The sequence below is a fragment of the Dipodomys merriami genome, unplaced genomic scaffold (assembly GCF_024711535.1).
Source record: "Dipodomys merriami isolate MVZ:Mamm:240054 unplaced genomic scaffold, mDipMer1.0.p SCAF_55, whole genome shotgun sequence".
NCBI classification, from domain to species: domain Eukaryota; kingdom Metazoa; phylum Chordata; class Mammalia; order Rodentia; family Heteromyidae; genus Dipodomys; species Dipodomys merriami.
Window position 1 is genome coordinate 2,349,931 of NW_027206124.1, and position 25,866 is coordinate 2,375,796.

Sequence of the window (25,866 nt, forward strand, 5' to 3'; positions counted from 1 at the left end):
AGGCGGGGGCGCGCGGGCCGGAGCGCGCGGGCAGGGCCTGGGGCACCGCGAGGCCGCGGCCCGCGACGTGGCAGCGCCCCGCGCGCCCGAGAAAGTTGCCTGGAAGTTTGCTGCCGCGGCGCGGGAGCGGCCGGCGGGACCATGAACGTGTTCCGAATCCTCGGCGACCTGAGCCACCTCCTGGCCATGATTCTGCTCCTGGGGAAGATCTGGAGGTCCAAGAGCTGCGCGGGTGAGGGGCGCCGGGGGGCCCTGCCCGGACGGGGGGAATCAAGTCGGGGGGAGCCCGGCCACACCCTGCCCCCCCGGCGGCCGGACAAGGGACCCCGGCCTCAAGGGCTCAAAAAGAGCTCTTCCCCCCAAAGTGAGGAGCAGGGCGCGGGGACCGCAGGGAGGGGGTCGCGCCCCCCAGTCACCCACTGGGGGGGGACACTCAGCAAGCGGCCCCCCTTTCCCGGGCAGGGTCCATCCTCTCCCCCCGCCTTGGGGTGACCCTGGGCGTGCTGTGGCCGGTGCCCCCCAGCCCAGGGCCCGGGACGCCCCAGGAGTCCGGCGTTCGCCCGGCTCGCCCCGCTCAGGGCTGGGCCGATGGTCTCCACATCGCCGGGGTGCTGGGAAGCCGTCCGGCCTCCCGTGCCCTCCTCGCCCGGGTGGGGACGGTGGCGTGGGCGCAGGGGCCGCGTGGCGGGAGCGGCCTCGCGCTGCGGGGGGCCGGAAGGGCCCACAGCGTTGGGACTCCTGGGGGTGCGAACGTGAGAGACCTCCAAGCCCGGGCCGGGCCCTGGAAAGGCCCAGAGGATGGTGACGCAGGGAGAGTGGTCCAGGGTATCAGGCGGGGGGGGGGGGGCGGGGACGCCCCTCTTTGTGGAATCTGGAGGGGGAGCAGGTGGAGGCCGCCCCCCCCAGGGGCTGGCAGAAGCAGGGGGCGCGGGGGGGGGGATCCTTTGGAAAGGCAGAGGCCATCCGAGCGTGGAGAGGTCTGCACTCGAAGCCCTTTCAGGGTCTGGCTCCAGCAAAGTGGGCCTGGATGCTGAGGGGCGACGGGGGAGGGGGAGCTGTTCCCAGCCCGCGGGGCCACGCATTGTGCTAGGCTCCATGGCCGTCCGGGCAGCACTGAGCAAATGGGATGGCTTCTGAGGGGCCTAGGTGCTGGGGCCGGGTGTGCACACAGCCCATCAGCACCAAGGGGCCTGCTCGATGCACGAGGCAGCCAGGCTCCACCCTGTGACCCTGGGCCCCTGCTGTCTGGCCTGCGCCTTGAGAGGGTGGGCTGCCCCTGGCCATTCTTGCCCACATGGGCTCCAAGGTCCCCTTGGGGACTGGCCAGACTTGGGCTGGCTATGCTGCGCTGGTCTCCATGCATGTCCTGCCTTGGGGGAAACCATTGATGTCTTGTGAAATTCAAAAGTAGGAAAGCACAGCCGGTGTTGGTGGCTCACACCTATAATCCTAGCTGCGCAGGAGGCTGAGATGTGAGGATTGGGATGTGAAACCAGCCTGGGCAGAAAAGTCCGTGAGACTTTTTTTTTTTTTTTTTTTTTGGTCTGGTCGTGGGGCCTGAACTCTGGGCCTGGGCGCTGTCCCTCAGCTCTTCAGCTCAAGGCTAGCACTCTACCATTTGAGCCACAGTGCCACTTCCGGCTTTTTTCTTTTTGCTTATGTGGTGCTGAGGAATCGAACCTAGGGCCTCATGCATGCAAGGCAAGCGCTCTACCACTGAACCACCTTCCCAGCCCTTGTGAGACTTTTATGTCCAGTTAATCAGCAAAAAGTCAGAAATGGAGGTGTAGCTCAAGTGGTAGAGCACCAGCCTTGAGCAGAAAAGCTAAACAAGAGCCCAAGGGCCTGAATCAGGGCGTGTGCACATGCACGCACGCGCACATACACACAGAGTGAGAGCAATGTGGTCAATGACCAGGGCTTCCAGGAGAATGGGTGGGAGGCCCAGGGCCCCACAGGCTGCCTCCTGGACTGTCCTAAACAGGTTCGCTCTGATATGTATCTGTGAGGACACAGAGGTGGCCTTGTGTGTGTCCAGCCCAGCTTAGAGCTGGTCTTAGCCCCAGTCTGCACAGCCCCCCTGCCGTGGGCTCCCCTGTCCCTTTCCCCAACGTGCACAAGCCCCCTCAGTACTCTATTTGGTCCTCGTTATTCCTCATGTCCACCTTCACATGTGTGAGAGGATCTCAGTTCATAAGTGAGGAGCTAAGGCCTGCGTCCGCTGTGACAGGAGCGGCTTTAGCAGTGTTCCCCCTCAGTCGTTAGAAATGGCCCCCATGGGGGAAGGGAAAGTGGAAGAAAACAAGGGAGGGGGTAACAATGTTCAACAAGAAATGTACTGCTGGGCGCTGGTGGCTCATCCCTGTAGTCCTAGCTACTCAGGAGGCTGAGATCTGAGGATCACGGTTCAAAGCCAGTCCAGGCAGGAAAGTCCATGAGATTTTTATCTCCAAAAAGTGGAAACTTTTTCTAGAAAACTGGAAGTGGCGCTGTGGCTTAAAGTGGTAGAGCGCTAGCCTTGAGTAAAAGAGCTCAAGGACAGAGCCCAGGCCCTCAGTTCAAGCCCCATGACTGACAAAAATTAAAGAAAAAGAAACGCCCCCCAGCTCCAACAGGCTCCAGCGCCAGAGGCGTGCTTAGTAAAGCCGTGTAGGTGTAGGTGTGTGGTGGACCCAGCTGCTGGGTCAGGCCACACTGTTCTCAGCCCACACACAGACATCATTTGGAATAAAATGCAGATGCCCTTACCCTGTTAGGGGAGCAGGGGGCTGGGGAGGAAGCCGCACGGGCAGGAGCTCCTGAGCTGGGACAGGGCTTGGTTCTATTTTAAAGGCGTTTGGATACCACTTATGAGCTTGAAGCAGTGACCAGGCATTGTAGCTCATGCCTGCCATTCAAGCTGGTCAGGAGGCAGAGATCTGGAGGATCTGGGTTCAAGGCCAGCCCTGGGGAAAATTAGGCCCCTCTCAATGAGATGTGGGTGTGGTGGTTCATACTTGTCATCTTAGCTACTTGGGAGGTGGAAAAATGGAGAAATGAGGTCCAGGAAGACTGAACATAAAGTGAGAGCCTATCTCAAAACTAACCAAAGCAAAGAAGGCTTGGAGCATGGCTCAAGTGTGTTTGGCAGTGTGAGGTCTAGAGTTTCAATCTCAACACTGCCAAGAACAGAAGAACTGGGAGGAGAAATTTAAAAGAAGGCTCATGTTTGTAGGTGTAACTACTCAGGAGGCTGAGATCTGGGGATCATCATGGTTCAAAGCCAGCTCGGGCAGGAAAGTCCATGAGACTCTTACCTCTGGTTAACCACCAGAAAACCAGAAGTGGTGCTGTGTCTCAAGTGATGGAGCACTCACCTTGAGCTGAAGAGCTGAGGGACAGCACCCAGGCCCAGAGATCAAGCTCCATAACCAACCAAAAAAAAAAAAAAAAAGAAAAAGAAATTTAAAAAGTAGCCCTTAGGATGCTAGATAGAAAATGGAATTGGGGTCGGGGGACAGCAACAAAGGGTTTGGTAAGATCATTGAGGGGTCATTAGAAGAGGATGACTAGGCTGAGGGGCAGTGGAATGGGGGAGTAATGGGGGAAGCTAAGTGATGTTGGGGGGAACTAGACGCTGGTGGCTTACACCTATAATCCTAGCTACTCAGGAGGCTGACATCTGAGGGTTGTGGTCGGTCGTGGTGCTTGAACTCTGGGCTTGGGCCCTGTCCCTGGGCTCTTCAGCTCAAGGCAACTGCTCTACCACTTGAGCCACAGCACCACTTCTGGTTTTCTAGTGGTTTATTAGAGATAAGAGTCTCACAGACTTTCCTGCCCAGGCTGGCTTTGAACTGTGATCCTCAGATCTCAGCCTCCTGAGTTGCTAGGATGACAGGTGTGAGCCACCAGTGCCTGGCTATGACTATAATTTTGATAACCAAGAAAGGGATTTTTAAACCTGCATTTTGGAAAATCAACTCAAATGCCGCCCTCTTTGCACCTTCTTCCCCCTGTTCTGGTCTCCTTGGTACGTTGCACCCAGAGTCACTGAGTTGGTCCCCAAGATGGAGCTCTGGGGTTGGAGTGCAGAGACACCACAATACCCCACACAGCCCAGCACATCACCCCAACCCCCCCTCACCCAGAATACTGGCAACTTGGTGTTCAAGTCTGTTTGTTTTTTTGCCAAACCTGGGGTTTGAACTCAGGGCCTGGGCACTGACCCTGAGCTGCTTCTGCTCAAGGCTAGCACTGTATCACTTGAGCCACTGCGCCACTTCCAGCATTTTCTGTGTATGTGGTAATGAGGAATCAAACCCAGGACTTCATGCATGCTAGGCAAGCGCTCTACCACTGAGCCACATTCCCAGCCCGTGTCCGAGTCTTTATGGGAGGAATGGCTTCCAACTTACTGAAGGGAGCAGGGACTCCAGTGGCGTGGGTGGGGCTTGTCCTGGTCCTCCAATCTGTGTCCTCATTGTCTCCTGTCCCTTCTTGGCACAGGCATCTCTGGGAAGAGCCAGATCCTTTTCGCACTGGTCTTCACCACCAGGTACCTGGACCTCTTCACCAACTTCATCTCCATCTACAACTCAGTGATGAAGGTGAGGGCAGCGGCCGGTGGCTGTGGTGACAGTGATGGTGGTGATGGTCGCGGTGATGGGATTGCTGCAGCCTGGTACCAGCCCCTGGTTTGCTGCGTGGCCAGGGCCTCCAGCCTCCCTGCACTTGTGCCCCCTGTGCAGGGAGAAGGTGGTACTTGAATTTAGCGTAGAGGGTTTGCATGGGAGAAATGAAGTAAAGTTAGCCAGGCATTGGTGGCACACACCCCTGTAATCCTAGCTCCTCAGGAGGCTGAGATGTGAGGATTTCTGTTCAAAGCCAGCCTGGGCAGGAAAGCTCATGAGACTTATTTCTCCAGTTAGCCAGTAAAATGCCAGCAGTGGAGTTGTTCAAGTGGTAGAGCGCTAAGTGTTGAGCACAAAGTTAAGGGAGAGCACAAAGGCCCTGAGTTCAAGCTGCAGTGCTGGCACCAAAATAAACAATAATAAGCAAGGTAATTGATGCCAGTGCAGAAAACTCCACCATATAACAAGCATCTAATAAAGATTAGCCACTGCATACCCAGATGCTAAAATACACTCATTAGATGGGTGCCTTGAGCCTTCAGAAAACTTTCCTGGCTGGCCGCTGGTGGCTCACACCTGTAATCCTAGCTACTCAGGAGGCTGAGATCTGAGGATAGAGGTTCAAAGCCAGCCTGGGCAGGAAAGACTGTGAGACTCCTATCTCCAATAAACCACTAGAAAACTGGAAGTGGCGCTGTAGCTCAAGTGGTAGAGCACTCGCCTTGACCTGAAGAGTGCAGGGACAGCGCCCAAGCCCATAGTTCAAGCCCCATGACTGACCAAAAAAAAAAAAAAAACAGCCAGAAAACTGGAAGTGGCACTGTGGCTCAAGTAGTAGAGCGCTCACCTTGAGTTGAAGAGCTGAGGGACAGCGTCGAGGCCCAGAGTTCAAGCCCTATGACCAACCAAAAAAAAAAAAAAAATTTCCTGGCTGCCCATGCAATCTTCTCTCCTGCCTCTGGACCAGGCTCATGAGGCAAACAGAGCCCCTGTTCTCATGCTACTCCGATTTTAGAGACACTAGCCAGCCATCGATCAGGAACAGGGCTAGGCAGATAATCCAAAACCAGCCATGGTTGGCTAAGGTCTGTGACAAGGAACCAGCCTGTGGCCATTGGAGGAAGGGCATTCCATGCCGAAGGCATTGCTGGGGCCAAAGCCCTTGGACAGGAGTGAGGGCTGTGTAGTGGGTGACTGAGGAGAGACCAGCAGGGATGGGAGGGCTGGCAGTCTTGAGATGGACATGATGCTGGGGCTTGGGACTGTGGCCTGTGTCCACGGCAGCCCCAAGACGGTCAGGGGCCACATCTGAATGAAGCCAGTGTGTGCTCCTCCTAATCAGAGAATGTCACAGGACCACCAATGGTCCTGTGGCAGAATGCTCGCCAGCCATGACACAGAAGCTGCAGGCTTCCCGGCGGCTGTGCTGCCACTGCTGAACCCTTGAAAAGTCTGGTTCTGCTTGCCAGACACTTTTGATTCTTGGCCAGGCTGGCCTTGGACCTTGATCCTCTAGCCTCTACCTCCCAACTGCTGGATTGTAGACGTGTGCTGTCACACACTGCTACGCCTTTGGCCCTTTGTGGTCCCGTTTACAAAGCAGCGCTTATTTCTCAGAAGGGTCATCAAGGCAGGTATAGTGGAGATGGGTCTTTGAGTTGGAGACAGTCTGAGCTGTTCCAAAAGTAAAATTGGCAGGCGGGGTGAGGGAGTTTGTGGGCCCCTGGCACCACACACACACTTGGTTTGTTAACACAAGACACAAAACACTGCCCTGCGGCTGGGAAAAACTTGGTTTCCATTTCTTTCTCTTTTTAGGTGGTTTTTCTCCTCTGTGCCTATGTCACAGTGTACATGATCTATGGGAAATTTCGGAAGACATTTGACATTGAGAACGACACGTTCCGTCTGGAGTTTCTCCTGGTGCCGGTCGTCGGTCTCTCCTTCCTGGAGAACTACAGCTTCACACCATTGGAGGTGAGGAGGTGCTTGGCCCCAGCCCCGAGTGCAGGGCTGCCCCTCTGCCTCACTTTTGCCTGCGATGCTAGGCCATTGAAGTTGTACCCATCGCCCAAGAGCGGGTCACTGAGCTCCACATGGTGGGGGGAGGCTGGCCTGTAGTAATCATGCTGCTGTGTCCCAGACTAGCAGATCTCTAGAGTCCAGGCCTGGGTGGTAGCCTTGGTGGCAGCAGCCTCTCTGGAGATCCTGATGTAGACTCACTATTTTGCAATCTTAAGAAAATTACATTCTGAGGTGGGAATGTGGCTTGGGGTAGAGCGCTCGTCTAGCATGCATGAAGCCCTGGGTTCCATTCCTCAGCACCACATAAATAGAAAAAATTGGAAGTGGTGCTGTTGGCTCAAGTGGTAGAATGCTAACCTTGAGCAAAAGAAAAAGCAACTCAAGCACAGTGTTCACGCCCTGAGTTCAAGCCCCATGACTAGGAGGAAAAAAAAAAAAATTACATCCCAAGATGGGCACTGGTGGCCCACACGTGTAATCCTGGCTACTCAGGAGCCTGAGGTCTGAGGACTGTGGTTTGAAGCCAGCCTGGGAAAAAAAACAGAAGTGGAGCTATGGCTCAAGTGGTAGAGCACTAGCTTTGAGTAACAAAAAGCTCAGGTATGGCACCCAGGCTCCGAGTTCAAGACCCGGGACCCTACCACTCCCCCAGCCCCCTACAAATTCCAACCAGAGGCAGGTGGCTCCCACCTACTAATCTGGACTGTTCAGGTGGCTGAGATCTGAGGATCATTTTGAAGCCAGTCTGGGTAGACAAACCTATGAGGTTTCTATTTCCAACCAACCAGCACAAAGCCAGAATGCAAGTTGTGGCTCAAGTAGATGACTACCAGCTTTGAGCAAAGTAGCTAAGGAAAAGTGCCCAGGCCTGTGCTCACACCGCAGTACCCGCACACACCCACATCCACACCCATTTCATATTTATAGAGCTCCAAGGGTGGAGTTGCAGTATGCAAGTGTGGATATGGCCAACAGCAGAGAGCTCGCACTGGAGGCTCTGGACTGATCTCCAGCACTGTAAATGAGCACATGTCCATAAAAGTTAAAAAGCTCCTCCAAGTGCTGGCGGCTCATGCCTGTAATCCTAGCTACTTAGGAGGCTGAGATCATGGAAAGCCAGCCTAAGCAGGAAAATTTGAGACTCTTCAAATTAACCACCAGAAAACTAGACTGGAAGTTTAGTGACTGGAAGTGGTAGAGCCTAGCCTTGAGCATGAGCTCATGGACAGTGCCCAGCCCGAGTTCAAGCCCCCCCCCCAAAAAAGCCATTTGCTCTGGTAAGCACACCTGGTCAGCATTTATAGCCCCCTAAAGCCTCTGCCCTGCCCAGCCTCCTCTGCTTCTCTTGGGCAGATCCTCTGGACTTTTTCCATCTACCTTGAGTCAGTGGCCATCCTGCCCCAGCTCTTCATGATCAGCAAGACAGGAGAGGCTGAGACCATCACCACCCATTACTTGTTCTTCCTGGGGCTCTACCGACTGCTCTACCTGGCCAACTGGATCAGGCGATACCAGACGGAGAATTTCTATGACCAGATCGCAGTGGTGTCAGGAGTAGTGCAGACCATCTTCTACTGTGACTTCTTCTACTTGTATGTGACCAAAGGTAGGCTAAGCAGTGCTGCGGGTACACACCTGCTCCAGATACCCAGACACCAGTGGAGCTTCCCCCTATCACTTTCAGGAAAGTGCTGGTGCGGGGGGTGGGTAGAAGCAGACCCAGTAGTGTGTCCTGTGCAAGCCAGTGACATTTGATATGCTTGACTGGGCATGTTTAGGAGGCGTTTCAAGAAGATATAATGGTGCATGCCTAGTGCCAGCACTAGGGAGGCAGTCAGGAGGAACCAGAGAACTGGAGTACCCACCAGACTCAGCCCAGCCACGGCGATTCCCCACAGAGCCACAAGAGCCAGAGGAACAGGACGGCATTAACTTGCCAGGGGGACTAAGGGTCACTTGGAAGAAAACAACCCATTAATTCTTTTTCTTTTTTTGGGTCTGGTTGTGAGGCCTGAACTCTGAGCCCGGGCGCTGTCCCTCAGCATTTCAGCTCAAGGCTAATGCTCACCACTTGAGCCACAGCGCCACTTCTGGCTTTTTTCTTTTTGCTTATGTGGTGCTGAGGAATCGAACTCAAGGCCTCAGGCATGCAAGGCAAGCGCTCTACCACTTGAGCCACCTTCCCAGCCCAACAACCCATTAATTATGCCAGCAATCCTAAGATACCCAGAAGGGTGAGACCTGGAGAACTTGAGCCTTCCAAAACACCCCCAATGTGTGGCTCAGGTACGTGAGGTGGAGCTCCAACCACGGTGGCTGCCACCAGCAATTGGTAGAGATAAGGACAAAACGGGCTGAGTGGAGGCGAAGCTGAGACTAGAGACCTAGAGAGTTTAGCACGTGAGGGAGGTGTAAGGGTGGGCTGTCAGCACGCACAAGATGGGAGCTAGGAGCCTCATGACTAACCTGCTTCCAAAACCCAACACCTGCTGACAGCTACATGTGGAGACTAGATCAGTCATAAAACGGCCTTTTCATCAGCCAAAATTCTAAGTTCATTTCCACTTTTTTTTTCCAGTCCTTAAGGGAAAGAAGTTAAGTCTTCCTATGCCAATTTGAGGACTCCCAGAGATGATCAACACTGTAACGAGGACACTGACAGATGCAGGATTTGGGACCCTATGTACTAGTAAAAAAAAAAATACTTGTGTGGATTAGAGTGCAGCACGTTTGTCTAGCCACCAGGGCCTTGTTAATCCCTCTCAAGTACCACCCTGTGAACACCCCAGAGCAAAAGAACAGCCAGACCAAGTGATCAGCTGGAGCATTAGGGGCAGGAAACACACACACACACACACACAGTGTCAACTGCAGGTGACAGTCACAGTTCATTTCCTTATCACTTCAAGCACAAGCAAACCAAATTGACCATTCTCGGCAAGCATTAATTTTGTGCCTCCCCTTTAAGCCCATCAATTTCTGCGGAGCTGGACACTAAGCACTCATCCCCAGGTATCCTTCGTCTTGTGCCTCAAACTGTCTCACATTAGGACCAATCTACACTAAGGTTGGCTGGTCCCACCAGGTGCTATGTGGGCTGTCTACTCAAGTTTTTGTCTTGAAGCAAAAGTAGTGTTAAGGACAAGCAACTATTCAGAAGCTTTAGAGAATAAACAGCTCACACCGTATTGTCAAGTGTTTTATTTATACCTACAAAAGGAAACAAGATGGTATCAAAAGGACAATTTACAAACTAAGAATAGTAACATTGCTCTTAGTCTGCCTCCTGTGCCTCAACATCACACGCCTACAAATCTTTCAAGTCTTAACACGACAGGAATGTGTTCAGAGACCAGCAAGGACATGAGGAGAGCACTGATCCCAAGCAAAAGCCACTAGCCTTTTAGTTGAGAGGTCTGCACAATAAACTGTTGGGGGAGGGGGGGAGGATGGGGAGCAGCAGCCCCTGGCTTAATACTGAAGCCCTTTCCACTACTACCACCAGCCAGCCAGGACTCACCACTCTTACTCTCAACCCAAGAGCACAACCTCAGAGCTATACTCAGGCCACCAAGAGCTTTTGCAATGGCCAATGCACTGCTATTTCCTGTTCACAACATTCCTCACTGAAGAGGGCAAGCAAGTGACTCATACTACACTGCTCACGTACCCAGACAGCCTGTCCCAGAAACAGATGTGTTTGAGAGCCATAGAGTAGGACCTAATCTATTTAAAAGGGGGGGGGGGGGGATCAACCTGAATGTGGCTGCAGAAATGTCCACAACAGCGTGTGGCCAGTGCTCAGACATGTTTTGGGAGCAGAGAAACACGGCACTTTGGTTGCAAGCACAGAGCAGTTTTACGTTTCTTCTATGCCTACTGTCCTCCCCACTCGGCCTCAACTTCTACAAGAGGGGGAAAGAAGAGAAAAAGAAAGTTGGAGAAAAAAAAAAAAAAGGCTGTCCAAGTTTTCACATGCACAATTTCAGCTTATGCTGACAACCTACCTGTATCTGTTGCACATTGAATCATACTTTGAGAACCCCTCAGAAACCATCCCTTTTCTCTCCCTGAAGGGTTTTAAAGGGAAAACAAAAATAAAACCTTCAGAGATCATCTTAATGGTCAGGTGTTACAAACCAGCAAGCACTCGAAAGCCACAGCCCAAGAAGGCAGCTGGGGAGCCTTCCTCCAGCAAACTGCCGCCGGAAGCACAGGGAGGGGGCTCGGAGGCGGAGCCCTCCTTCCACACAGGGTCAGGCAAAGGCTCGGAGCCGACTGCCTTGCTGCCCTACCTGGGCACAGTGAACACGGAAGCAGAGAATGCTTTCCAGGTCCATCTGCTGTGGCTGGCAGCTGGGTAAGGCAGTACCTCCAGCAGGGGGGTCAACTCACCTACCTTCACATGGAGGCAAAATAAAAAGGCCCCCAGAGCGTGTCCTAGATACTACCTACCTGTGGAGAGTACGCACACCAGCACACCAGCCGTTAGAAAGCACTGCAGGACTGGGGAGACCAGTGCACAGTGAAATCTTGCTCAAGATTATTTGGTCAAATGGGCAGAGGCGCCGGCAAAGAGTTGCTCTCATTCTACTTCTACAAATACTGAGTTTCAAAGGAAAATCATCTGCCCACTTCGAGTACACTGTTTATAATTAAAGGTGCCTTTTATACTGCAGGTGAACGCACTTCTGTGAGCATTTGTGTATGTTCATTTGCTCACAGCAGTCTGGCTAGAAAGTGAATTTCATAGATGGTCTTTGGTTGCCTGGGCCCATATGCCAAACCAATACCATCAACTGGTGGTTTTAAATTAAAAACACATCCTTAATGACAATGACAAAGCAGTGTCTTCAGTCATCTGGGCCTGAACCCTGATCAAACTCGAGCAATGGCAAGCCCATTATGGGAAATCCCTCTCGGCTTTCTAACCCAGTTCTGAGAGCAATTTAGAGCACAGATGCCTTCTTCCTCCTCCTCCTGCCCAAGTCAGCCCTCCCACCCCCCCAACTCAGGGCTCCCATAAAAGGGCCATTAGGTTTACATTTGAAGAGGAAAACTAGCTCAAATATCCTCAACATGCAAGTTGGGGGAAATTCATCTCCTCCAGTCAGACATATATATGTATGTGTGTATATATATATATATATATTTTTTTTTTACAAAACCTGTTACTGAAGACTGGATCACTTTTGGTGGGCAGAAGAAACCTGGCAGTGAGTTCTAACTAATCTGCATGAAAAGACAATCACAATGGTTGGGAGGGGGAAAAACAATGAAAGAGAAGTGTGGAAGAGCAAGGGAAAAAAGAAAAATAGGAAGAAAAAAAAAAAAAAGAAAAGACAGCGTTCCTTTAGATGTTTTAGCTTGTGGGAGCCATTTGCCAAAGGGCTCACTTCCGCGAGGGGGGCGGGGGCGGGGGCGGGGGCGGGTACTGGTAGGCCGTCTGCCCCATGTAACCTATCATGTTGGTAGCTCCTGGAGGCTGTGCAAACTGTTGTGACATCAGAGGCTGCGGCTGCTGCCCAGACCGGCCTATCGCGCTAAACTGCTGGCTGGAGCTCTGAGAACTTCTCCCAGCTGAGGTGGTGCTACTAGCTCCGTATGTACCAGCACCATACTCCTGGGCTGTATAGCCACTGGTGCCATAGGCAGCTGCCCCATAGGTGCCTTGACTGTAGGTATATTGGCCTGCTTGGGCTCCAAAGGCAGAATTCGGACTTCCATAGCCACTGCCATTAGCATAGCTGGCTCTATCGGTTTCACTGCGATCCCGATAGCTCGCAGAATCTCTCCGTCCACCATCTTTGACTCCTCGAAGCCTCCGGTCACATTCATCCTGATACATCAGGTTGGGGTTGTTGGCAGAAGAAGTAGTCCGGTATCGAGAGCGGCCTCCTGGGGGGAGGGTACAGGTAGTTTTTTAATGGCAGGTATGTGATCCACGCATAATATAAAAAAATTAAATGGGGACGAAGAGTACAATTTGTTCCCTTCATCTGGTAGCCAGGCAAGCTAAATCAGTATTTTACTCCACTTTTCACCTTTTAGGGTATTTCCTGAGGACCACCAAAAACTGCAATCTTAACTATCTTACTATATCAAAGTGGGAGCTGCTGGGCACTGGCAATAGCGCCTTGCCACTCAGGAGACTGAGATCTGGAGACTGAGATCTAAGGATTGCAGTTCGAAGCCAGCAGGGGCAAAAAAAGTCAAGAGACTCTCAATCACCAGAAAACCAGAACTAGTGGCTCAAAGTGGTAGAGCGACAAAGCTGGAGACAGTGCCCAGTCCCCGAGTTCAAGCCCCACAACCGCCCAAAAAACAAACCACCACAAAAAACCAACTGGAAGCCATGAAGCCTACTTTATTGCACAACTGTTTTTAAACATTCCAGCCACTGGGGTGCTGGAATTACAGACATGTGGCATTACAGATACCTGGCTGGTTTAGCTTCATTTTAAACAGGCCAAGTACTGCTAAATCGAAACGTCAGTTTAAGCCTAGTAACCGACAAAAATGCTGGGCTGCTTAAGTAGCACAGTCATGCGATAAGACTTTAAGGAAAAGTGATGAATAACAACCTTAAGCATTTCGCCACATTCTCTCTAGCAACACACTGCACAGGCTTAAAAAAGCAAGGCACAAGTAAACAGAAAAGAGATCTTGGCAGTACCTGGATAACTCCAGGATTTACCCTTACCCCCGCCGCCGCCGCCGCCTCTGTGGTCCACCAGCTGCATCAGCTTTGGATTAATGGCCTGATTGGCCTCTTCTAGCACTTTGATCAGCTCTCTGGCCTGCTTTAGGTTCCCTGGGGTGAAGAAAGTATAGGCAGTGCCCTTGTTGGTGCTCCGGGCTGTTCGGCCAATGCGGTGCACGTAATCCTCTGAGCTGTTAGGATAGTCATAGTTGATCACAAACTTGACATCTTCCACGTCTTCAGCGGCAATGTCGAGTCAGTGTGTAGGTTGACGTGGCAGAGAGAGAAGGCAAAGGACGTGCCCACAACAGGAGGGAAGCACGAGTGCAGATGACAGCAAGAGGAGAGAAGATCAAATTAGTAACCACTCTGAGCAGGAACAAAAAATGAAAGACTCATCCCAACAGAGCAGAAGAAGATCAGTGATTCTTGGGACGTAGGCGGGACTTGCCCATCTTTGCTCTGAATCCTAAGGCAATCCGTTTCGACCATCCCAACTCCTGCTACTTCTGCAGTAAGTGATCTACTGCAGGAGCTGCGCCATGGTCTTCAGACCTGCGCACTCCTGCGCCACCCTCCTCAGAGCCAGATGTAGACAGCATGAGAGCAGAGACCTCTGAGAAGACGCAGGGTCAAATCACTTCTACTCTGTTGGGAGAAGCCTGGCAAAAATCTACCAACAACACAATAAACTTACCTTGCACCAGTCACAGAGCAACACACAAAAAGGAACTTCAGTACCTTACTACTACATTCCCAAGGTAACTTACAACATTCAGGTTAATTCTTTCCTTGCTCTTAAGTTTACAAAACTCATCAGCACCGAAGCACACCTCTTTTCCTCTGCAGACACCCAGGATTACTTTTCCCCCTTCAATTGCCACAAGAGCACATTACACTAAAATTTCACTCTACTACTAAGCCCAGCTTCTGAAGGTTTTTTGTTTTTGTTTTGCTCAACTCAAGGTTATTTCAAACTAAGTACTGTTTCCACAATCAGAGACTGTCCATGGGAACTAGATAATGAAATGGATTGCCAAAAACAAAGGGAAAACCCTTGAAACATGAGACACATTTAATGCGGTCTGCGGCTGGGGACCGGGCTGAGCCACCTACCAGAAAGGGTGTAAATGTTAGTGTAATGCATTCACTACGTGGATTACCTACTTCAACCAACAAATTTAAGAATATAACAGAATCCTAATGTTTGGTGGAAAAAAAAATCTGCATTTTACAAAGAATATTCCGGAAATATCCTAGATAAAACACAGATTTTTTGTGATATAAATAATTAAAAAACATTCTCTGTTTGTTACCAGACCGATGCACACTCCCTCCTCCTTTGGGAAACCGCTGCAGCCGATCCCGTCTCTTTGTCTTTTATTTTTGGCGGCCTCCTTTCGAAAACTCCGCCTTCTGACACGGGACCACTGGAGCGCGGGGAGCATGCATCAAGGGTCCGTGGCAGTGAGAAGTCCCCACACACGCTCGCTCTGTGAACTGGCTTAGATGCTTCTCTGTAGCCCCATTTGGTTGCCAAGCACCGGAGAACCTGGGTTCGGGTAAAAATTTCAGGTCCTCCAACGCCTCCCCCAAGGATAATTGGGGTGATTGTAGAAAAAGTAATTATTAAAAAAATGTTACATCCAAAGGGTCAGACTGCATCTATTGCCCAGACTGGATTAATTTCAGGGGGATGGGGAGATGATTAGAAAAAAAAAAATCGGCTGTTGTTACGGGCATGGGGAGAGGGGGCGTTAGGTCTGTTTCTTATTACAATAAAGGCTCCTCGGTCGTTACTGACCCCTAAAGTCCTGAATCACACCAGAAAGACGAGAAGGCACTTATCACAGGGGGCAGCGTGAGTCTCCAGCTAGAGTCGTTGATGTCATAAAGAAAAAAAACTTAAAGAGGGCAGGAGTGGATGGAGCTAAGGGGCAGGACGATGCGTGCTCACGACCACATCTTCAGAGCCTCAACACCACTCCTGAGCGCTCACACCTAGTTACCGAGTGTGAGTGTGGCAGGCAGAACCAAAATGACTGCCCTTGGATGCACAGAAGCAGCAAGCAGTGTGGCTGCAGCCAATAGTTCCCTTGTGGAGGGGCTCAAAAGGGGCAGACAGGGTGCAAGTTCTTCAGCTTAGAAAGATGTCCTGTGTGTGCACATAGCTGGCCGAGGGCACAAAGGAGCAGGCGCAGAATCTGGCTTCTCCAGGCAAGCGCGCCCTGCTGTTATTTGTGCACTGCCACAGTATTATCTTGCTGTCTTTAGAGGAGATGCTGTAGCAGGGTAAGAGATTGAAACATACGTTAATGTTTTGGCCAGCTGCCTAGGACGAGGACCTTGGGTCCAGGAAGCCCTGGCAAGGCCCGCGTCTCGATGGCTAACTAGGAGAGGGTCTACGACTAGCCAACAGGCTCATCTAGAGCGGCTTCGGGCCAGTGGAGATTTGCCTTGGCCATGTACTGAGTGATCTGCAGTTGATAGCAAAGCTTCTGTTAAAAAACAAAACAAAATCAATTCAATGCTTTTAGTTCAACAGTGTGTAGGTTCAACAAAAAAAGGAGAAATTAAAAAAAAAAATCCCAGTGGACAGGGAGTAGTGGTTGGCTGAAGATGACTATGAAAATCATGGGACTCCGGGAACTTACCTGAGGGAACATCTAAGAGACCATCGCTCGGCGGGAAGGGAAAAAAGGCCTGGTGACTCAGCTGAAAATCGCACCCTTGTCTGTGAGGTAGAAGCCTTCACTTTCCAGGATCTTGTAGGACCTTGGTCAGAATTCTGCCATGTTGGTGGGTTTTCTCCCTCCTTTTGATTTTTACAAGGCAGCGAACAAAGGGGCCCAACACAAGCTGAGGTTGCGTAACAAGAAACAGACTCGGGTTCCTTTCCTGTCCCCTCTGTGGCCGAGGGGAGTGGGATGAGAGTCTAAATTATTCTAATGGTAGCCAATTGATGTCATTTAAAATGCAGGGGACATGGAACAAATGTTTTTAATTGTCTAGGCAAGATGCACAAAGAAGCTACCAGCACATAGCAAGCCTGTTTTAAAAAAAAAAAACAAAAACACCATTACTGAAAGCTATGATGGAAAGTGCTTTCAGAACTCCGCCTCCTCTCCCAACAGGCCCAAGATCTAACGCAGACCAAGACATGACCTTGGAGGGCAGAGACAGCTTCCTGTCGTGGCTGTAGGCCACCACCTCTGAAGGAGGGAATGAGAAGTCTAACAGGTAATGAATGGTTCCCATCACTTCCCTATTCGTTTGAATGCTATCCTCTTCATACTAAATAGTATAAGGGCATATGGTACTTCTCACCTTACTTGACAGGAAATTAAACACCTATCAATACTCTTCTAGATTTCCTTGTGATAGAATACCCCTCCCCTCCAACACAGGGTCTTGATACCGTCCCAAACTGGCCTCAAATTCACAATCCTTCTGCCTCAGCCTCGTGAGGACTGGAATTATTGGAATGTACCACCACACCCAGCTAAAATGCCTTAAAATATTAAAGTTGTGAGTCAGACTTTAGTTCAAAATAATGGGATGAAAGTACCACAGGTTATTTGTACATCATTAAGGACTGAAAACTTAAGATGTATGGGTGAGAGAAGGGGTAACTGCTCAGTGGTATTTTACTTCAGTAATACTGGGCAAGGCATATTTAAATAGGTAGTACATTATATATTTATTAAAGCCTATTTAATAAGCATTCACAGAACCAACCCTCTCCCTATCTATCGTAATGGGAAAATAATAACTGAAGAAGCTAGTTCTCTTAGGCTCCTTCCATCTAGTCAGGAATTAAGAGTTAAGCCAGCCAGAAGTTACACTGTTCGATGCAATGTCTCCTCTCCCTCTAACTCAGCAGTCATGCCTAGGCCTTGCTGCAGACTAAAGCCTGTTTGTTAGGAGCAGGAAGACTGAAAATAAAAAGAAAATGGAAACAAAAACCCAACCCCAAAAACTCACCCAAGAATAAAAAATAAAAAAAATAAAAAAGGAGGGCGGGAGTGGGGAGATGACCACAATTGCATTCCTTCTGACTGAATACATGTGTATACAACTCTAAATTTGAAATGGCAAACAAACCTTTAAACCAAAAAGATACATAAGCCAGTGACAGAGGCGCCTGTCTATACAAACCTAGCCCACGGGAGGCTACATCCGTGGCAATGAGAATGGGAGCCTTTCCAGAACGAAACTCTGTAAAAAAAAAAACAAACAAAAACACACCATGAAAGCCAGGTTACGCAATCTCAGAGAAGACTTAAACTTGCAACCCTTCCCTCTGGTGAGTGTTGTTCATTTCTGAAGTATGTACTCTCCTCTCCCATTCACACAATGGGCCTTGCCTTATGTAATAGGAAACATGCTAAGATAGGACCTCAGAGATGCCGTGAGGTCAAATCTGGTACAGCACCGTTTTTTAATTCTATTTTTTTTTTTGTGAATAAAGCTTTCCAAGAACACAGCCTGGCTATGTTTTCCTGTCCTGTCTTTGACTAGTTCTGGTAGAGCTCAGCCACTATTTGATCTATAAAGCCAAAATATTTACCCTGACATTTTGGGGAAAATTCATTGAAAATGCCTCCTTTTAAAACTTACCATTAAGGACCCAGTCTCTTTCTGGTTGACTCTTGTCTCCATGGATACACATAGCAGGCCAACTGTTAAAAGAAAATTTAGAATGCTTTAAAAAAGGACAACTAGGGACTGGGAAGGTGGCTCAGTGGTAGAGCGCTTGCCTTGCATGCCTGAGACCCTGGGTTCGATTCCTCAGCACCACATAAGCAAGAAGAAAAAAGCCAGAAGTGGCGCTGTGGCTCAAGTGGTAGAGCGCTAGCCTTGAGCTGAAGAGTTGAGGGTCAGCGCCCAGGCCCAGAGTTCAGGCCCCACGACTGGACCCAAAACAAACAAACAAACAAACAAATAAATAAGGACAACTAGGTAGGTGCTGGTGGCTCACACCTGTAATCCCAGCTACTCAGGAGGCTGGAACCTGAGGATCCTGGTTCAAAGCCAGCCCAGGCAAGAAACGTCGGTGAGACTCTCATCTCCAATTAACCATCAGAAAACGGAAGTGGTACTGTGGCTCAAGTGTTTGAGCGCTTGCCTTGAGCTGAAGAGCTCAGGGACAACACACAGGCCCAAGGTTCAAGCCCCATCACCAACAAAAATAAAAAAGGAAAACTGAGCCATAAAAAGAACCTATGTAAAGACTATACTTTCAGGGATCATTTCTATAGTTTGTTACTAGAGAAATCTCACTGATCGTGTAGAGTATCTTGAATAAAAAGAAGTCTTTTGCCTCAAAAAAAAAAAAAAAAAAAAAAAGAACCTATGTAACTAGAGGCATGACTCAAGTGGTAGAACACCTGTCTACAAAGTACAAAGCCTGGAGCTCAAAGACCCACACCACAAAAACAAAGGAATACGTTAACTAGCCCTTACTGGGAAGGGAAGGCAATGCTATCCCTGTTTAGTTTTGGTACTCACCCGTCCCTGCGCATCCTGCGAGTGAGGTCATCACAGCGCCTCTTTGTCTCCACAAAGATGATTGTTTTGTTTTCCTTTTCAGCCATTATTTCCTCCATCAGTTGAATCAACCTGAAAATAAGACCGACAATGCAGTCATCAGAGAAAAAATCTCTCTGGATATTATATAGAGGATCACTGCAGTAACTCCCAAACATACATGCTTTGTATGGCGGTACATGCCTATAATCCCAGCATAATATTTTACACATTACCTTTAAAACTTTGGGAAAAAAAAAAAGACATAGCACTAAGCAACACTCTGATCTTAAAATACAAATGCAACCTTCCTAGAAGAGGCACTGTGAAAAAAAAAAGCAAGGCTCTGCACCTGCTACAGATGCTCCACAACTTCAATGCTTCTCTCTAGGCCTCCCCCTCCCCCTCCTCCTACTGTTTGCCACTCTTGAGCCTGAACTCAGGGCCTGGGTATTCCCATTAGTCTTACTCAAGACTGGTGCTCTACCACTTAAGCCAAGGTCCACTTCCAGTTTTCTGGTGATTACTTGGAGATAAATGGCTGGGACTTTTCTTGACTAGGTTGGCTTTGAACTGTGCCCCTGATATGCCAGCCTTCTGCTAGCATGAGCCAACAGCACCTGGCTTTAATTGTTTTTTTTTTGGGGGGGGGGAGGAGAGAGGGGCTGAACTCTGGGTCTCGGCACTATCCCTCAGGTCTTTAGCTCAAGGCTAGTGCCCTACCACTTGAGCCACAGCTTTTTTCTGCTTATGTGGTGCTGAGGAATCGAACCCAGGGCCTCATGCATGTGAGGCAAGCACTCTACTACTAAACCAACTTCCCAGCTCTTCAACTGCTTTTTAATTTTATGCCCAGGCCAGCCTTCGCTGTGATCCTTCTGCTTGCACTTTACTACTGAGTGAGGTAGACTTTTTTAAATTGCTGATCTCCACCTCCTAAGCAGCTAAGGTGGACAGGTATGAGCCACTGGTGCCCCGCTCCAGCAGTGAATTTTTTTTTTTTTTTAGGTTTCCAGGCCTCAAAAAAGGTATTGGTCAGCCAGGAGCCAGTGGCTCATGCCTATAATCCTAGCTACTTAGGAAGCTGAGATATGAGGATCACGGTTCAAAGCCAGCCTAGGCAGGAAAGTCCCGGAGACTCTTATCTACAATAAACCACTCAGAAAACCGCAAGTGGTACTGTGACTCAAGCAGTAGAGTGCTTGCCTTGAGCTGAAGAGAGCAGGGACAGCGGCCCAAACCCAGAGTTCAAGCCCTACAACCAACCAAAAAAAAAGTACTGGTCACCCAAGCCAGGTACAGTGACATATACCTTTACTTTCCCAATACTCAAAGAAGCTGTGGCAGCAAGATCACAAATTCAAGGCCAGCCTTTCCCAAGGAAGAAGAAAAAAAAACAACTAAATTTTCAAGTATTACTAGGAAGGCTGAAGATTTATCAAAGGAGTGAAATCTAGCCGGGTGCTGGTGGCTCACACCTGTAATCCTAGCTACTCAGGAGGTTGAGATCTGAGGATAGAGGTTCAAAGCCAGCCCGGGCAGAAAGTCCATGAGACTCTTATCTCTAATAACCCACTCAGAAAATTGGAAGTGACGCTGTGGCTCAAGTGGTAGAGCGCTAGCCTTGAGCTATAGAGTGCAGGGACAGCGCCCAAGCCCAGAGTTCAGGCACAACTGACAAAAAAAAAAAAAAAAAAAGTACTAATAAAGAGTGAAATCTCTTCCGTACTTGTGGTCCTTTTCACTCTCCATACAGACATCCACGATCTGAAGGATGTTGTGGTTGGCACTCAGCTCCAGATTGCCCACGTTGATCTGGGTGTAGTCTCGGAGGAAGTCCTCAGCAAGTTGTCGCACTTCCTTTGGCCATGTTGCACTCCACATCAGTGTCTGCCGATCGGGCTAGCATAAAAAGAAAGGCTTTCTTTTAGGCTAAGGATCTGGATGACAGTCCAAATACATAAAGACAGCTAAGTATTAGCCTTCCATACCCTGATCTGATCAACAATTTTACGGATCTGGGGTTCGAAGCCCATATCAAGCATCCTGTCAGCCTCGTCCAGCACAAGGTAAGTACATCGGCGAAGGTTTGTCTTTCCCGACTCCAGAAAATCTATCAGTCTTCCAGGAGTAGCTATGCAGATCTCCACACCTATGAAGCAAAATCAAATCAAAGATCTAGCCCTGGTGGTCACACAGTCAATGCTACAGAGCGGTAACTGAATTTAACAACACAGTTCCGGTTCATGTACAACCATCAGGTCCTACTAAACCTTCCAGCTATGAGGTTCCTCTCCTAAAGACTAGATAGAATCTGAGCATTTCTAAGCTCCTGAAAACGCTTTATGCCCTCACGAGAACCCCACTATTTTGTTCAACTTCATTCACAGGAATTGGTAAGGTACATAAACTCACTACTCAAGACAATTTTTTATTACCTCTTTCCAGATCTCGAATCTGCGGACCTTTAGGCGCACCTCCATAAATGCATGTACTCTTCAACCTGGAACACTTGCCATAGTCATCAGCTACCTGCTGTACTTGCTGAGCAAGCTCTCTGGTGGGAGCCAGCACTAGACACTGCAGCAGGGAAAAAGACAACAAAAATCACTTAAGACACCCTCCCCCCAAAAACCCACTCTTCTAATTCTTGGTCTGTTGCCTAATCTACGGATTTTCCAAAGTACATGATAGGGAGGGCACTGGAAGGGCAGGGAGTGTGGCAAATGACAGAATTCACCGGAAGGGCAGACAGTGTGAGTGCACGGAGTGTGGCAAATGACAGGATTCATCGTTTAGCATGGGGACGATACCGGCATTCTCAGTGGCCTGCTTCAAAGCCTTGAGCCTCTGCTGTCTACATTGACTACACTGCACTACCTGCGTTCAACTACACACTTTCACAAAATGACTGAACGACTTTAAAATATTCCCACACAAAAACTATGGATAACTTATTAGCAAGAAATGCAGATGGAGTAAATAGCAGAGTTGGCATTCCTTGCTGAAATTCTTTGCTAGATACATTAGGCACAAACAAGTATATCAGGATCGGCACCAAAAAAAAAAAAAAAAAAAAAAGCAGTATTAAGTGATGGAGAACAAACCAAAAGTTAAAGTGTCTTAAAAGCTAGCGCTCTACACTTGAGCCATATCTCTACTTCTGGTTTTTTGGTGGCTAACTGGAGGTAAGTCTTATGGACTTCCCTGCCTGGACTGGAAAATTAAGATCTCAGCCTTGAGTAGCTAGGATTACAGTGTGCACTACTGATGCCCGGCTCAGTAGCTACTATTCATCTCAAAGAATACACAGCCTGCCTGACTTTCCACAGGGCAGGAACCCCTGCCCATACCTCTGCATTCCCTCACAGCACCACTAAGCAACTGAGAGCCCACAGGCACAGCTTGAGATTCAGCTGGGTGGCCAAAGCTTGTCCAGCATACAACATGGTTCTAACACAAGCTCAGTTGTAACACCACTTCCACCTATGGAGGATGGGCTTAAGAATGAAGTCAGACAATATAGATATAAAGCCTAGTGCCCCACATGCCACCACCAGAACACTTACAATTGGGCCGTCTCCTCTTTCCAAGTATGGCTGGTGGTTAATATGAACAATTGCAGGCAGCAAATACTGGAGAGGGAAGAACAATAATCTTGCATCAAATTCTAACTTAGACCAGTAATAATACCCAGACAGACTACTGCTGATATACCATGTAAATTTAAACATTTAAGTGCTCCAATGTATTTGATAGTTAAAATGCCCACACTAATGGAACTACACTTTTAAGAATTGGGAATGTATGTGATAGTAAGCTACTACACTGTCAAAGATTTTCAGTTGCTAATAATACCTACCGCCAATGTCTTGCCAGAACCGGTCTGAGCAATGCCCACCATATCCCGGCCACTAAGAGCCAATGGAAATCCCTGGCACTGGATAGGAGTAGGTTCTGTGAAGTGCTGATCCATCAACACATCCATTACATATTCTACAAGAGAGGAAACACGTTACTTTCCCCCTGCATTACGGGGACTGAATATAGGGCTCAGCAAGTGCTCTACTACTTAGGACAAGCCCTCCATCTTTTTTGTTTTGTTTTCAAGACTGTCTGCATGTGCTGGCCTCACACTCCTGGATTCTTCCTGCCTTTGCCTCCCAAGTAGCTGGGTGAAGCATGGCTTCACTTCAGGTAGCTTTCTGAGGATTCACTAATTAATACACAAGAGAGTTCACTAACCACTATTTAAAAGTATCTAGGCTGGATGACAGCTGGATGTGGGTGGCTCATGCCTGTCATCCCAGCTACTCAGGAGGCTGACATCTGACTCATCTCTAATTCAACTAGCCACCAGAAAACCAGAAGTGGCACTGTGGCTCAAGTGGTAGAGTGCTAACCTTCAGCTGAAGAGTTGTGGGACAGCACCCAGGCCCACAGTTCAAGCCCCACAACGGGGGGTGGGGAGGTTGGTGTGTCTGTGTCTAAAACACAGGCACACGACAATCACTTATTGAATGTCATTTCTTTTTTTTGGGGTCTGGTCGTGAGGACTGAACTCTGGGCCTGGGCGCTATCCCTCAGCTCTTCAGCTCAAGGCTAGCACTTGAGCCATAGAGCCACTTCCGGCTTTTTTCTTTTTGCTTATGTGCTGAGGAATCAAACCCAGGGCCTCAGGCATGCAAGGCAAGCGCTCTACCACTGAGCCACCTTCCCAGCTGCATGTCGTTTCTTTTTATGCTGATCCTAGTGCCTGGACACTTAAAGACAGGTGCTTGCTCTCTACCACTTAACCCACATCTCTACTTCCAGCCTTTTGGTGATTCACTGGAAGTAACTCTTATACTTTCCTCCCAGGCTGGCTTCCAACCTCAATCATCAGATCACAGTTTCCTAAGTAGCTAGGATTACAAGCATGAGCCACCGACATCCAGCTGTCAAATTCTTATTATATTCAACTAGAAAGCAATTTCATTCTGATGCTTTGTAGAAAGTAGAGGGAAAGCCTTAGAAGTTGAAAAACTAAGGGAAAATGTTTTTAAACTGGAGAACAGATGAGTATGAAAAGTAACAAAATCCCCTGTGAGCCAGGCATCAGTAGTAACTTATGCTTGTAACCTAACTACTTCAGAGACTGAGATCTGGAGGAACAGTTTAAAGCCAGTCAGGGCAAACAAGTCTGTGAAGACTTCATTTCCCCAAACAGCAAGTAACTAGGCCAGAGGTGTGGCGCAAATGTTAGAATGCCAGTGAGCAAGCAAGTGGTGAGGCGCGGAGTTCAAAACCCAAGACCAGCAAAACAAAACACCCCTCCACAACTCTTATGTGTTAACAGAGTTAACAGTAGTTTTTAGTTGAACTGAAAACAGCAGGGCGCTGGTGGATCATACCTGTCATCCTAGCCACTAAGAAGGCTGAGATCTGAAGATCACAGTTTAAAGCCAGCCTGGGCAGCAGAGTCCATGAGATTTGTATCTCCAATTAACCACCAGAAAACTGGAAGTGGTGCTGTGGCTCAAGTGGTAGAGCGCTTGTTTTTTTTGGGTCCGGTCGTGGGGCCTGAACTCTGGGCCTGGGCACTGTCCTTCAGCTCTTCAGCTCAAGGCTAGCGCTCTACCACTTGAGCCACAGCGCCACTTCTGGCTTTTTTCTTTTTGGAGCGCTTGTCTTGAGCTGAAGAGCTCAGGGACAGCGTCCAAGCTCAGAGTTCAAGCCCCATGACCGACAAAAACAGAACAAAAACCCTGAAACCATTACATAAATTACTGTCTTTATAAGAAAGGTTTCTATTTAATATTTCAACAAAATCCTGAGCCTGTCCAAACCTTGAGAAACTATCACTCATGTTTATTGCTCAACTAAATTTAACAACTATTAACAACCAAACTGAACTCCTCTGGACTGAAAGGTACTTACGTGGGAAATTAGCATGATGAAAGGCAAAGACAGGTTTAGGACAAACATCTCCACCTCTCACTGTAATCTCCTTCTTTCGGCGTAGCTCATCAACCTCATACTATAGAAAAAGATGAAGTAAGGTAAGTTAGTAGAAGGGTCTTGGTTTATATTCAAAACTTGCTTCCAGGCATGGTGAGGTTCAAGTGACAGAGCATCTACCTACTGAAGGTGAGGTTCTGATTTTAAACCCTAGTACCATAACAGCATACTTCATGTTCCAAGTCAGAACACCTATCATACCATCCATAACAATGGTAACTTTGTGAATGTCCAATTAACTAAGATATAGATGATTAAGGGTTCCATCTTGTACAGGAGGAAAAACATAAGTCACCTGTATATAAGATCAGAACTAGAAGAGGGAGAAAATGTGGGGCTTGGGTCCAAGTTACTATCAGCATTTCGTTATTTTTCTGAACAAGCAAATAGTTCTTAAGTAGAATCCTCAAAATGAGGTTTAAAAACATACTAATTCTTTCACTTTTACTTTGTAAGTAAACTTTTAAAAAGGTAATTAAGCTTCAGAGATGTGAAAGCCTGAACTATGTAATAGAAAGTTTAAAATCTAGGATGGCAGTATACAATCATCTCTGGCCACTGATTAATGGTATTAAACATAAATGCTGGTATTAAACATAAATACGAGTGCATGCGTGCGTGTGCGAGTGCACCCACACACACCCACACTTACTGGAGTGAGCCTGGCCACTTCTGGATGTTCTACATAGAAGTTCTTCTCAAACTTGGGAAGCTCACTCAGATCCCACTTCTTCTTACGTAGGCGCTCCCCAGGGTTACCGAATTTCTTCGGGGGAAGGCCACCACCACCTCTTGCTCCAAATCTAAACAGGAAAAATATTTCAGTTCGTGACTTTTTTTTGGGGTGGGGGGAGGGTGAGGTATTAGGGTGGAACTCAGGGCAAAGAAGATGCTCCACCACTTGAGCCACTCTACCAGTCCCTGTCTGCATTCGTTATTTTTGTCTGATACCAGGGCTTGAACACAGGCCTTGATGTTTGTTTGGCTGCTGACTACCAC

General features: G+C 48.8%; 2 protein-coding genes and 1 pseudogene across 2 annotated transcripts in view; 2 read left to right on the forward strand and 1 right to left on the reverse strand.

Annotated features, from left to right (window-relative positions):
- Positions 1 to 9,823, forward strand: Kdelr3 (KDEL endoplasmic reticulum protein retention receptor 3). The gene is made up of 5 exons (XM_069999533.1): positions 1 to 232; positions 4,486 to 4,586; positions 6,429 to 6,587; positions 7,989 to 8,241; positions 9,214 to 9,823. The coding sequence occupies exons 1-5, from the start codon at positions 142 to 144 to the stop codon at positions 9,252 to 9,254; spliced, it is 645 nt and encodes a 214-aa protein (XP_069855634.1). The 5' UTR covers positions 1 to 141; the 3' UTR covers positions 9,255 to 9,823.
- The window catches only part of Ddx17 (DEAD-box helicase 17), a 21,354-nt gene continuing 5,309 nt past the window's right edge, over positions 9,822 to 25,866 (reverse strand). Inside the window, exons 2-13 of the mRNA XM_069999532.1 lie at positions 25,520 to 25,670; positions 24,787 to 24,886; positions 22,730 to 22,863; positions 22,437 to 22,502; positions 21,306 to 21,447; positions 20,859 to 21,019; positions 20,597 to 20,769; positions 18,850 to 18,960; positions 17,959 to 18,020; positions 17,497 to 17,556; positions 13,339 to 13,575; positions 9,822 to 12,533 (exon numbers count right to left, since the gene is read on the reverse strand). Of these exons, the coding sequence (XP_069855633.1) occupies positions 12,028 to 12,533; positions 13,339 to 13,575; positions 17,497 to 17,556; positions 17,959 to 18,020; positions 18,850 to 18,960; positions 20,597 to 20,769; positions 20,859 to 21,019; positions 21,306 to 21,447; positions 22,437 to 22,502; positions 22,730 to 22,863; positions 24,787 to 24,886; positions 25,520 to 25,670 (1,903 nt within the window). The 3' untranslated portion in view covers positions 9,822 to 12,027. The remainder of the gene's footprint in view (positions 12,534 to 13,338; positions 13,576 to 17,496; positions 17,557 to 17,958; positions 18,021 to 18,849; positions 18,961 to 20,596; positions 20,770 to 20,858; positions 21,020 to 21,305; positions 21,448 to 22,436; positions 22,503 to 22,729; positions 22,864 to 24,786; positions 24,887 to 25,519; positions 25,671 to 25,866) is intronic.
- On the forward strand, positions 18,569 to 18,659 carry LOC138811951 (small nucleolar RNA U3; annotated as a pseudogene).